The sequence below is a fragment of the Otolemur garnettii genome, unplaced genomic scaffold (assembly GCF_000181295.1).
Source record: "Otolemur garnettii isolate 467f Iridium unplaced genomic scaffold, OtoGar3 scaffold00004, whole genome shotgun sequence".
NCBI lineage: Eukaryota > Metazoa > Chordata > Mammalia > Primates > Galagidae > Otolemur > Otolemur garnettii.
In genome coordinates, this window is record NW_003852399.1 from 7,073,647 (window position 1) to 7,087,538 (window position 13,892).

Below are 13,892 nucleotides of genomic sequence, written 5' to 3' on the forward strand. Positions count from 1 at the left end.
TGGGCTTAGGCGGTTCTCTTGCCTCTGCCTCCCAAGTAGCTGGGACTACAGGCACCTGCCACAACACCCGCCTATTTTTTTGTTGCAGTTTGGCCAGGGCCAGGTTCAAACCCGCCACCCTTGGTATATGGAGCCTGCACCCTACTCACTGAGCCACAGGAACCTCCCCTAAGTTAATTTTTTTAATAACTTGATTATTGCTTCTAAATATATTTACATTTTAACTTTAAAAAGGCCTTAAGTGTGTAAAAGCTACTTTTTTTTTTAACATGGTACATACCCTTTATTTTAATTTGAACTTGTTACTCTTTGTTCCTACTAGGCATTCTGTGACTTTGGTTAGATTTATAACCTTTAGTTTGAATACAAACATGGTAAAAATAAGTATGTTCAGCTGGCTAACTAGAACTCTTGACTCAAAAAGAGAGAAGTGAAATTAGAATACAGAGTCCTAAGAATTCTCAGGGTGTATATATAAAAATGCTGATTCCCCAGAATTCTCAATGTGTATATTTTTGCTACCTAAGAACAGTTTCATTTAGTTGATGCTAGGTCAAAGCTAACATGATCCTAAAAAAAACTGTAGTATCTTCTAAATGTTCTTACGTGACCTAGAATTTGTGTAAAAAACAGTCTGTTTTTATTAACGTAAAATCTTTACCAAACTAAAATGGTTTTGTGGCTAACACGCCAGCGTACTGTTATCTGTTAATCATTTAATTTGAAGTAAAAGGCAAAAACCCCAAGTCTTCAGGGCAGTTATGGCTCTGACTAATTATAAAAAGTTTTAGAATTTTTTAGTAGTAAGCACAGAATGTAAAACAGTCCACTAACTTCTTATAGTGTACTACATTGAGGACTTACTTTTTAATCTTTTCAAAATGTAGTAGGATAATAAAAAAAAATGTAGTAGGATACCGTTAATGTATAGTTTCCTCATGGAACAGAAAAGTAACTGTGCTAAGTACAAATTTACATTTGCTATCCTTGTAAGAACTATTTTTCTCCTGAATTTCACTGCAGGAATAATTTTTTAATGCTTTTATCTCCCTTGTTTTACTCTTAAGTAGTCCACAAATTTTGATTATATTCTATTAACACTTAAAACTAATCCATTAAAACAAACTTTTAGAAGTTAGTAAATGTTTGTTTAATATTCACTGCTATATTTAATGAATAGAATGTTTTACACCTGAGAATGTTTTAATAATGTAATGACTAAGGTAAATTTTATTAGTAAGGATTTTGCCATTAAAATTAATCTACTGAGGCTGGGCATGGTGGCTTATGCCTGTAATCTTAGCACTCCAGGAGGCCAGACATGTGTATAGCCTTAGCTCAGGAGTTCAAGACCAGCCTGAGCAAGAGGGAGACCCCGTCTCTACTAAAAATAGAAAACTAGCTGGGCATAGTGGCAGGCACCTGTAGTCCCAGCCACTTGGGAGTCTGAGGCAAGAGGATCGTCAGAAGCCAGGAGTTTGAGGTTGTTGTGAGCTATGACACCATCACATCTACCCAGGGCGACAAAGTATGACTCTGCCTCAACAAAAAGACAAACCAAAATTTTTTTGGCAAATACAGGGTGGACATAAAGTTCACGTGCAATGTATAATAGTTTAACATAGTAAATTGCACATGAACTTTATGGATACCCTGTTTGTTTAGATCCTAGTATGTACTTTGTTGAGCTATGGAAATATAGTAGAAAGCTAAGCAGACTTTCTAACCATAAAAAAAGAACTTGTATAAGAACTGCCAAAATTTTTATGTCATGGTGACATAAATTTTGCTTTTATTAAATTCATTTCTATAGAGAAACTTTGTTATAATTATTTTGATGAGTGCAGAATCATGAGTTGACTGAAGAGCATCCTACCTTCAGGAGGAGAGCCAGGATACAGACAGAGCCATGACCTGGCCAGATCTCTAGATTAAGGGTGACCTTGATGGCTCTTAGAATCAATGGACTTCTGAGAGCGTGAGCAGTAGCTCCAGAAACCATCTGGAATATACCTGAATGCCTTGCTTACTGAGAGAGTCCTGCTCCCCTGGAAATACTTTTATGTATGTAGCAGGTGTTAGCAGGTGTTTGCCTTAAAAATAGAAAAGAAACTTTGTTTCCAACTTGAGACAAATGATTCTAGAAATATTTTAGCCTATTTGTAACTGTAAGGCCTTGAAACTATTGCTTGTTGTATTTTATAATAAAGCAATATTTTAACAATACTAAAGAAAACTTGTAAATATTGTACATAAAAACTTCACCCATAATCTCATGTAAAATTTCATTTTTTATATATTCACACTTAGTCTTTGTTCACACACATACATATTTCCGAACAGTTATTATAATGAACATGCAAATTTTATTCTAATTTTTTAAAAATATCACAATAAATGGGTCATTTTTCCATGTTCCTTAATTACTCTTTTGACTATCATTTTTAACGTCAGTATCTAACAATTAATTGATTCAATCAGCTTTTTTTTACATACGTTTCTACTAAAAGATTAACTGAAGGCAATTTTTTAAAGTAATTTTATATACAGTGCTGGATCCATCTGGAGCATACATTTTTCATTGACAGACTTCATTTTAATTGTTTTAATTGCAGTGATGCATGGCTGCTCAGTTGTGCAACTGATCTCTTGCTCCTTTTTACAGACAAATAGTGTAAGCTTCGCCAACATTGATTTTTAAGCCCTGTTTTTAGTTGACCTTCAGATAGAGGTTGTGATGCCTGTCGGCTAATAGTGCTTTTTGTACAGCAGTTTTCCTGTCCTGGTCCCAATGTGTTGTAATGACAAAGGGAGAGGAAATAGAAATTCGTATCCGATATTTTTCCTTCTTCTGCTTTCTCATTAAGTTGTTGTGCCTTGTCAGTTGATTAAGTCATATTTTTTTTTAGAGAAAGAGTGAGAGAGTTTATAATACTAAATAAATGGTATTTTTTCCTTCTCTGAAAGAATTTTTGAGGGACTGAAAATAGCATCAGTTAGTCACCTACTGTGTACCAGAGTGGGTGGAGGAAGCATTTTTAATTGATCAGCCTCTGAGGTAGATACTGCCGTTCTACTTCCCCTAAGGAAGCCTTCTCTGCTTCATTTCTGGAAGCCTCCTGCAGTGCCCTCCTGTAGTTCCTGACATTTCCTCTCTCATTGCATTGATCATAGTTATTCTTACGTAGTAATTGTCCGCTGCCTGATTTCCTTGCTCCATTGCTAGTACCTGACAGATCAGAGTCGGTCTGTCTTGGTCGCCACTGCATCCTAAGTGCCTAACACAGTGCCTGGCACGTGACTGACATTAAACAAATAGTTGTTGAATGAATTTGTTTAATTGAAGAATCTTGTTTCTAGATTTGAGAAAACTGAGGTTGAATGAGTAACTTTTCCAGTCACCTAACTACTAAGTTCTAGAGTTGACTCCAAAACCTGTGGTTTTCCCCTCTACTACAATGCCTGTGTGAATAACTGCTCTGGGCCTGGGTTTCTTCTTCCATAAAAATGGGGTGATTATATTAAGATGCTTGTTTCCTATAACATTATGACTTTGTAATAAGAACCCTGAGGATTCCTTTATTTGCTCCTTGGGCTTTTTTTAAAGCTATACGTATTACACTGAATTGAGCCTTTGGATCCGATCTCGAAGCTCCTTTGGGAATTCTCAGTTTCTCTTTAAAAACAGGTTAAATGATACACCAACCCTGATTTCGTTAGGGAAATCACGGAGAACCTGAAGGGAGGTTGTAGTGAGCAGTTTTAGGAGTAAAGAGGAATGACTATTTCTCACGTCTATGTGATTGGATAGAGAAGTAGCCAGAGGTTGAGGCAACCTGTAACAACTGAGATAATCAGATTTTTAGTCTTTTGTATCACTGAAAAAAAAATTTTTTTTTTGAGACAAAGTCTCACTACATCACCCTTGGTATAGAATGCTGTGGCATCACAGCTCACAGCAACCTCCAACTCTTGGGCTTAAGCAATTCTCTTGCCTCAGCCTCCTAAGTAGCTGGGACTACAGGTGCCCGCCACAACAGCTGGCCATTGTAGTTGTCATTGTTGTTTGGCAGGCCCAGGCTGGATTTGAACCCGTCAGCTCTGGTGTATGTGGCTAGTGCCCTAGCTTCTGAGCTACAAGTGCCAAGCCTACTGAAATTTTCTTTTAAAAGCCTCTCTTTTAAGTAACTTACTTGATCTTAAGCAAATTGACAATCCAATGTTTTCAAAGGAAAAAGCACAATTTGGGGTGTACATCACTAGATTGTAACATAATGTATGAGTATTTTAGACTTTTCATGTCTCTACCAAGAAATATTTTAAGCTTTTAAAAATTTGTTTACATCTGCTTTAATTCTTACTAACTAGCCAATCTGAGTAGTAAATTAGTAGGAAGAGAAACAAAAGTAATAATTTGGTATTCTTGTGCTAGATAAAATAAAAAGTAAGATGTTTTATCACTATAACTGGGAGCCAGACATCTAAATTATAGCAAGCTGTTATTAAAAAAAAAAAAAAACAGAATGGGACATGGTATCTATAATAAGGAGACCACAAGTAGGGCTGGGGGCATGAGGCCAGAAGTGTAGCCTTACTCTACTCCAATATGGTAAGTACTAGACTAGAAAATGATCAGGGGAAGAGATGGGACCAAATGAAAGGAAAACAGTGATCTATAGGGCAGACAGATCAAGTGCACGGACAAGTATGCTAGCTGAAGGAAGGGCTGAAAGTATGGTGAGTGTCCCTGGAATGGCAGTCATTTTTGGTGGGCTAGGAAGGAGGTTAGGCCAGGTTGTGAAAGGGAATTATAAGTCCCTCAAGGAGCTTGTACTTTATCCTTTCAGGATTGGGGACTTGTACCAGGAGACGGATGTGATTAGATATTTTGTTAATTCTGGTAGCATTGTGGAAAATGATGAAGGATAATGTTTCTGAAACTTTGATTGTTCATTCTGCATCTTTGCTATTTTTGCACAGTAGAACATGCTTTGGGGCGAATGAGACAGACCAGTAGGAAGACGAGGACTTAAGTGATGGATTGAACTTCTTGTACACTTAATGGCCCTCACTTTTTAGTATCTGTGACTGCTCTCTATGGTTTTAAAGTTCCTTCTTTGTTGACACATTGTCATCTCATGTGATAATAGTATGCCTGACAAGGCAGGCCCTTTCCCCCTTGCCTTCCAATGTGTAGCTAGCTGGCTAAAACGTTCAGGTAAACAAGCTTGGATCTGACGCACAAGTACAGTACATGACCTTCACTGAGTCTGCTTGGAGACATCTATTTGATCCTTAGAGGACTTTTTTTTCTGATACTTGTCATATTTTAGATCTTTATAACTGAGCTATCCAGCAACTTCATATAAGTAAAATATAACTATAATTTGTCTAAAAGATCAAAGTCACTCATTTTAAAACATTTTTAAATTTATTTTAATGTAGGTGATTGGAGTTGTGCTTCAAAAATTTCAGCAGTTCAGCAGTATTTTATCTGCCAACAATAAGCTCTTTACTTGATTGCACGATGAGAAAGCTGCTAATGAGACTTGTCGAGCACAAAAATGGACTTGAAGAACCAAAAGCCATTGTTTTCATATGAAGAATACTGAACAGTTTTAAGCTGCAATGCTTTTTTAATTGCCGCTGAGATTTCCCCTGTAACATCAGAATGGCAAGCAGGCGAAAGTCGACAACACCGTGCATGGTCCTTGCCAGTGAACAAGATCCAGACCTTGAGCTAATATCAGATGTGGACGAAGGTCCTCCTGTGCTAACGCCTGTAGAAAACACCAGAGCAGAGAGTATCTCAAGTGACGAAGAAGTTCATGAATCTGTGGATTCTGACAATCAGCAAAGTAAAAAAGTGGAAGGTGGCTATGAATGTAAATATTGTACTTTTCAAACTCCGGATCTAAATATGTTTACTTTTCATGTGGATTCAGAACATCCCAATGTAGTGCTAAATTCATCCTATGTTTGCGTCGAATGCAATTTTCTTACCAAAAGGTATGATGCACTTTCTGAGCATAATCTGAAATATCATCCAGGAGAAGAGAATTTTAAGTTGACTATGGTGAAACGTAATAACCAGACAATCTTTGAGCAAACGATAAATGATTTGACTTTTGATGGTAGTTTTGTTAAAGAAGAGAATTCTGAGCAAGCAGAATCTACGGAAGTTTCTTCTTCGGGAATACCTATCAGTAAAACTCCTATCATGAAAATGATGAAAAACAAAGTAGAGAACAAACGGATTACAGTTCATCATAACTCAGCCGAGGAGGTTCCTGAAGAGAAGGAGAATGAAATCAAACAAGACCGTGAAGAAATTACAGAAAATCCCAGTTCTTCAGCTTCTGAATCTAATGCAAGTACTTCCATTGTAAACAGAGTACATCCCAGTACTGCCAGCACGGTCGTGACCCCAGCAGCGGTTCTTCCTGGATTAGCCCAGGTGATAACTGCTGTGTCAGCTCAGCAGAATTCTAATTTGATTCCCAAAGTCTTAATCCCTGTTAATAGCATTCCCACCTATAATGCTGCATTGGATAACAACCCACTTTTGCTTAACACCTACAACAAATTTCCTTATCCAACAATGTCAGAAATTACAGTTCTTTCTGCTCAAGCAAAATACACAGAGGAACAGATCAAGATATGGTTTTCAGCCCAACGTCTAAAACATGGTGTTAGTTGGACTCCCGAGGAAGTAGAGGAAGCAAGAAGAAAACAGTTCAATGGAACAGTGCATACCGTACCTCAGACCATAACCGTCATTCCTACACACATTTCTACAGGGAGCAATGGTTTGCCATCTATCTTACAGACATGCCAAATCGTTGGTCAACCCGGTCTGGTTCTTACTCAAGTAGCTGGAACAAACACCTTACCAGTAACAGCACCTATAGCCTTGACGGTGGCAGGGGTTCCAAACCAAACAAACGTACAGAAAAGTCAGGTACCTGCTCAGCCTGTGGCAGAAACAAAGCCAGCGCCAGCAGCAGTTCCAGCTTCTCAAAACGTCAAACACGAAACTGCGCTGGTAAACCCTGATTCATTTGGCATTCGAGCAAAAAAGACTAAAGAGCAACTGGCAGAATTAAAAGTTAGTTACCTTAAAAATCAGTTTCCCCATGATTCAGAAATTGTCAGACTTATGAAAATAACAGGCCTGACGAAAGGAGAGATTAAAAAATGGTTTAGTGACACAAGGTACAACCAGAGAAATTCGAAGACTAATCAGTGCTTACATCTCAACAATGATTCCTCCACCACCATCATTATAGACTCCAGTGACGAAACCACAGAATCCCCAACGGTTGTTACTTCACAGCATAAACAATCCTGGAATCCCTTTCCTGACTTTACTCCCCAAAAGTTTAAAGAGAAAACTGCAGAGCAGCTTCGCGTCCTTCAGGCAAGTTTCCTCAACAACTCTGTGCTTACAGATGAAGAATTAAATAGGTTGAGAGCGCAAACCAAACTTACGAGGAGAGAAATCGATGCTTGGTTTACAGAGAAGAAGAAATCAAAAGCTTTAAAGGAAGAGAAAGTGGAAATCGAAGAAAGTAATGCAAGTGGTTCCAAAGAAGAGGCTGGGGAAGCTCCTCCTGGGGATGAAGCTAGCGCACCTAAGGCAGGGAGTACAGGCAAGATATGTAAAAAAACACCCGAGCAGTTGCACATGCTCAAAAGTGCGTTTGTTCGAACACAGTGGCCATCACCAGAAGAGTACGACAAGTTGGCCAAAGAAAGTGGACTTGCTAGAACAGACATAGTTAGTTGGTTTGGAGATACCCGTTATGCTTGGAAAAATGGAAACTTGAAATGGTACTACTACTATCAAAGCGCCAATTCGGGTAGTATGAATGGTCTGTCTTCCCTTAGGAAAAGAGGGCGAGGGAGACCCAAAGGACGGGGAAGAGGACGACCTCGTGGGCGGCCTAGAGGAAGCAAAAGAATTAACAACTGGGACAGGGGACCATCACTCATTAAATTTAAAACTGGAACTGCAATACTTAAGGATTATTACCTGAAGCACAAATTTCTTAATGAGCAGGACCTTGATGAACTTGTTAACAAATCACATATGGGCTATGAGCAGGTCAGAGAGTGGTTTGCAGAAAGACAGAGACGATCAGAGTTAGGGATAGAATTATTTGAGGAAAATGAGGAGGAAGATGAAGTTATTGATGACCAGGAAGAAGATGAAGAAGAAACAGATGATAGTGACACTTGGGAACCCCCACGACATGTGAAGCGGAAGCTTTCTAAATCAGATGACTGAAATGTAAGTTTCTGAGTATATTTCATCAGCCACACCCATTTTGAATGGTCCCCTTGTTGTATGTCATCTTCACCCTTCATAGTTTTTTCTAAAGTAGGTTTTTTCTTTTCCCCCAGTAAGACACTAGATGCCACTAATATAGGCAAGAGATACATTATCATGTATAGTGAGTTATTGTGATCACTCAATACATAGAGTTTATTGTTGTTTTAATTATTTTTCATAGGAAACCTTTTTACTTTCTTTTGAGGGGAAGTTACTCATTATCTTTTTTTTTTTTTTTTTGCAGTTTTGGCCAGGGCTGGGCTTGAACCCACCACCCCCAGTATATGGGGCCGGTGCCCTACTCCTTGAGCCACAGGTGCTGCGCCATATCCATCCTTTAAGAAGGGAGACTGGTAGGCAAGGGAGATTCACTGACAAATATTAAAGATGACTAAAATTTATTTCTTGCAACCCTCCCTTCACTAAAGCTTTATTGTTTGCCTATTTAAGAAAATAATTTAAAAACAGAAACTAAAGAGAGGGGGGAAATATACCAAAGGCAAGACTTATGGCGTGAGGATTGCTTAGTTTAGGAAACTAGATGAAAATGGGTATCTTTTTTTCTTGTATTGCCCCCAAAACTTTATTAGATTTTAAACTGGAGTTAAAAATGGTTTATGTATTCAATTATTCAATTAATTTTTTGTTAAAAATCAAAGGTCTATTTTAGGCCATATATAAACTCATGTTTGCTTAGGTAGCATTTGTTTTTGAAAACTGTCATATAAGTTATTTCTGTCTTAGAGATTAAAAAGCAAGTAACAAATTTGATATTTAGTTAACTCAATTGCCTAAAATATCTTTTCATTCTTTGGTATAAAACAAGCTGGCTACCAGCACAAACATTGTATTTAGTTAAAAAATATCTCTGTAGGCCAGGCACAGTGGCTCACGCCTATAATCCTAGCACTCTGGGAGGCAGAGGCAGGTGGATTGCCTGAGCTCAGGAGTTTGAGAGCAACCTGAGCTAGAGAAAGACCTCCATCTCCAAAAACAGCTGGGCATAGTGGCAGGCGTCTGTAGTTCCAACTATCTGGGAGGTTAAGGCAAGAGGATCTCTTGAACCCAAGAGTTTGAGGTTGCTGTGAGCTATGATGTCATAGCACTCTACCAAGGGCAACAGAGTAAGACTCTGTCTTAAAAAGAAAAAAATCTCTGTAGTTTTAAAAGTGCAAATAAATATGATTTAAATTTAGAAGATTTTGGCATGTTCCTTAAATCTTATGTAAATTGAATTAATTGAAATTATATTGTAGTTGCAAATCAGATATCTGATTTGGAATTAGGACTTCAATTCTTAATACTTGAGTAATTCAATAGCATGATTATTCTCTGTTTTGAAATGTTTTAGGATAAAAGTACACTGCTCACTGCTTACTACAAGGCAGTTGTCATGAGATGTTTGTGTACATCTGTCAATGATGCAGAGAGCATCTGGCTGTCAGAAATTACTGCGGTTTTCCACCTGTAAGGAAGGAAAGGAAGCATCAAGCCTCATTATTATTTTACAAAGGAGCACTCTTATTTCATGGTCTTTCGGCATCACTACCCCATCCTCTAATGTTATCCTTTCTTCTGTGCAGTTTTTCCTTAATTCCCCATCGTCTTCCTGGCTTTATTTATTTTAACAATTATTTATAGAGAGCTTAATATGTGCAAGGCACTATTCTTATTGCTTAGCGATCCTTTTTCCAGGTTTTGTTTTTATTAACATTTTTAGGACAGGAGACCAAATGAAACTAAAAATGTAGAATAACAAGCAGTATAAACCTCCTCCCAGGTTCTAGGGTATAATGTCACAAGTCACAGGAAGTGAAGCAGTTTGGGGCAGCTTTATTCTGAGCGCAGCCATCCATTTCCTAACATCAGAAGTCTTCCGGACAGGCTTTCTTCTGACCCAGATACATAAAATATTTTTAACAGGCATATTTTTTTATTGCTAAACACAGAAATGTGCACTCAGCCAAGATTAAATCAGCAATTTCGTTGCTACAGTGAATCGTTGTTGTAACCTCGGCAGTGATTTTGTGGGGAGCTGCAGTCTTCTAAAAATAATGTGAACTTTTTGGTTTGGTTTAGTTTGACCTGACTTTAAATTTGTGTGGCTAGTTCCTAAGTTGTATGTTAACACCGTGACAGGTACTAATTGTGGTCAGAAAATTCACATACAGCTACAGCTTTTTAAAAAATAGTATTTATGTTAGACACGATATGTACAGAAACACACGTGGTCCATATAGAGGCGTGTTTGCTTTTAAAATACACAAAATTATAAAATACATTATCATATATCATTGGCTTAAAAAATAATTTTTCACTTGTAGGAGGGTTCACCATAAATTTCCTCAGCTATTTCTTCATTTAAATGTGGTTCAGTTAACAAAAAAATAAGCTACCATAACTCTCCCAAAATAGTTATTGCAGAAAGTGAGGTACATATATATTTTTTTCACATGACAGCCTCGTTACATAAAGGTGATAGAAGTTTATAAACAAGTCTGGCACATGAAGAGCATAGGTACGCACACACGTATGCAGGTCACACACATATATTCATCATATAAGAGGTATGTTACAAGTGATCTTTATTCATAAGAGAATACAGAAGATGTATTTTTATGACTAGTTGGTATTTTTGTTTCTAAAGGTAGCAAAAATTAAAATGTGCTTGTCTTTAAATTTTCAGTCTTTTGTATTTTTCTTTTATAGCTGCCTAAAACGTTGAAGGAGAATCAATTCTTCAAGTCAAGATGTCTGATTTACTGTGAATGGGCCCAATCTTTGATGACATTGAAGACATTTTGGGGCATACACATTCTCAAAAACAGGATCCAATACCCAAAAGAAATGGAACTTAATGTTGTGCCAAAGTTAAACTACTGCAGTTGGCGGAAGTTCTGCAATGTAAATAGAACACTAATTAAAAAACAACTTGTAAAAATTCCAGTTTTAATACAGTACATTTTTATTCTAATTGATGGAGAGATACTGAATCTTAGACTTTCTGAGAGGGTTTAATGACCACTAGAGCTTGTCCTCATATTTTGTCCAACTTAATACTATGTGTCTAGTAAGATGGGCTTTATCGCCTCTACACTCTGACATGTGATTAAGCTTAGAACTTCGAGTGACCAAACATTTTACAGAGTGAAAATTGTTAGAAATGGGAATAAAAAACCAAACCTTGATTTATTTCTATGTTTTATCTACCAGGCCCTGCACTAAGATTAAAAGTTGTGCATGAGCTTAGACAATTTTAAGTGTAAAAGCAGCCTATTTACACATGGTGGGACAGTAAGATTTTGTGGTATCACTGGCCCTTAATAATTGGATCTTTCATTTAAACACATTTATGGATACCACTATTTCTACTTGTAATTCTTCTGTTACTTTTTTCATTAGAAGCTGATTTGCTTTTTATGGAACTGACGATAATTAATATTGAAGAAGGAAAAGAAACTGGCATGAGAATTCGGATAGGATGAAACTCTGAAGTAAATACTGCACCAAAAATGTGAAAAAGAATCGTGTAATAAATATACACTTAGTGTTTTCTTACAATCATGTGGAAATCAGAAATGTTTGTACAGGTGTCAGATCAGAATTTTAAAGAATTATCTTTTGGTGAAATTCTACTTTGTATAACAATTTCAGTGAATAGAGAAAAACTTCTGAACTGACCATAATGAGTTAAAAGTTAACTTTTCACTTATAAATCATGGAAGGAGTGTTAACTGTTAACTCTTGCTGTATCAGGAGGCTGAAAGGTCATACTAAACTTACAGACTTTGTAAAGACAGGTGCTGTTTATTCATGTTGAGAAGAACCCTTTCTTTGGAGACCATAGGACCATTTTTCAAAATGTGCTTTCTTCATAGAAGAACTATTTGGTTGAATTAGCTCTGGGTTTTACCATGTTTTTCTGAATGACCAGATGTAGTAGGCTTGGCCAGTTTATTTTATCTAATATGATGAGTAATAAATATAAGCTCTTGGTTAAATGTTAGCTAATGAAAATGTTATGAAAAAGCCTTGAATATGCATGCTGCTTTCATTTTTATAAACTTTTTATTTTTTAACTATAGCTTTATTAGTAATTCCAAAATGCTGCAATTTAGCTGATTTCTTCACTCAGACAGCTGGCTTTGTGGGTGGCTTTTTTCATACTACTGTTAACTTTTTTAAAAAAGAAGCAGTGTAAAGACTGTAACAGTTGAATGCACTAAGCTGTTTTTTCTTTTACACGTTTAAAAACTTCTTAAAGCACTCTGTATTATAATGATTAAATTGCTCCCTTTTTTAAACCATTGCTAATGTGGTCTGAGTTTTGTTTGCCAATAATTTTAATGTTTTCAAAATTTGAAATGTCAAGTATTGGAAATAAAGTCTTGGAATATATTTATATTATGTTTCCCTTGCAATATATTAGTTCTGTATAGCTGTAAATAACCATTAATACATTTCCCCATTAATACATTTCCCCCGTCTCTTTTATAGGCTTGATAAAATTCTGCTCTGATGGTTGCTAGCTTTTAAATATATTTATTTGACAGAGCAAAAGAACCTTCCTGTCCTTGTTGTGTCCTTGAATACAAAAATAAAAGCAGTGATTAGTAGTTTTCAGTGATCTTTTCCCACTTCATTATCTGAGCCAGTTTTTTTTTAATTGTGGTAACATACCAGGGGTGCAAGAAAAATGTATACATATTTTAAGAGATCATGTTGGAAGTACAATCAATCATTCCTCCCAAAATTGCAGGTAAAATGGATGCGTGTAGCATGTCTGGGTACACTTGACCATAGATAACATCTCTCAGTATGTGTATACATTTTTGGCGCCCTCTGTATACAACATATTTGCCATTATGTCAGTTTTAAGTATCTAATTCAATGGCATTAATTATAATAACAGTGCTGTGCAACCAGCACCACTGTTTCCAAAACTTTTTAAGAAACCCCAAACAGAAACCTGCAACTATTAAGCAATAACTCCCCATTGGTAACCTCTTACCCCGTGGTCCCCAACCTTTTTGGCACCAGGGACCTCTTCTGGGAAGACAGTCTTTCCCCAGAAGGGGGTGGCAGTGGCTTTGATATGCGAACGATTTATTATGGCCTCTGTGCAGTCAAACCTCTCCCCAGCGCTAGCATCACGGCCTCAGCTCCACCTCAGACCAGGCATTAGGTTTTCATAACGAACGCACAACCCAGATCCCTCTGTTGACGGTAGAGTTCAGCAACTTTGAGAATCCGATGCACAGCTGCTTTGACAAGAAGCAGAGCTCAGACAGGGATGTGAGTGATGGAGCAGGCTGTAACACAGATGAAGCTTTGCTCACTGGCCCAGCTCTCAACTCTTGCTGTATAGCCCACTTCCTAACAGGCCATGGACTGGTAATAGTCTGCAGCCTGGGAGTTGGGGACTGCAGCTCTTAATTTTCTGTCTCTATGAATTTACATATTCTTGATATTTCAATAAGTGGAATTATACAGCATGTGTTCTTGCGTATCAGGCTTATTTCACTTAGCATAATATTTATAAGATTCATCTGTGCGA

At 37.2% G+C, this 13,892-nt stretch overlaps 1 protein-coding gene across 3 annotated transcripts in view; it reads left to right on the forward strand.

Annotated features, from left to right (window-relative positions):
• ZHX1 (zinc fingers and homeoboxes 1) overlaps positions 1–12,962 on the forward strand; it is a 23,462-nt gene extending 10,500 nt beyond the window's left edge. For 2 of the 3 annotated variants that reach the window (XM_003782367.2, XM_003782366.2), the window contains exons 3-4: positions 5,446–8,293; positions 11,045–12,962. In XM_003782367.2, coding sequence (XP_003782415.1) covers positions 5,672–8,290 — 2,619 coding nt within the window. In that variant the 5' untranslated portion in view covers positions 5,446–5,671 and the 3' untranslated portion in view covers positions 8,291–8,293; positions 11,045–12,962. The remainder of the gene's footprint in view (positions 1–5,445; positions 8,294–11,044) is intronic. The other variant, XM_023517171.1, reaches the window with a different exon arrangement.
• The last annotated feature ends 930 nt before the right edge of the window (positions 12,963–13,892 follow it).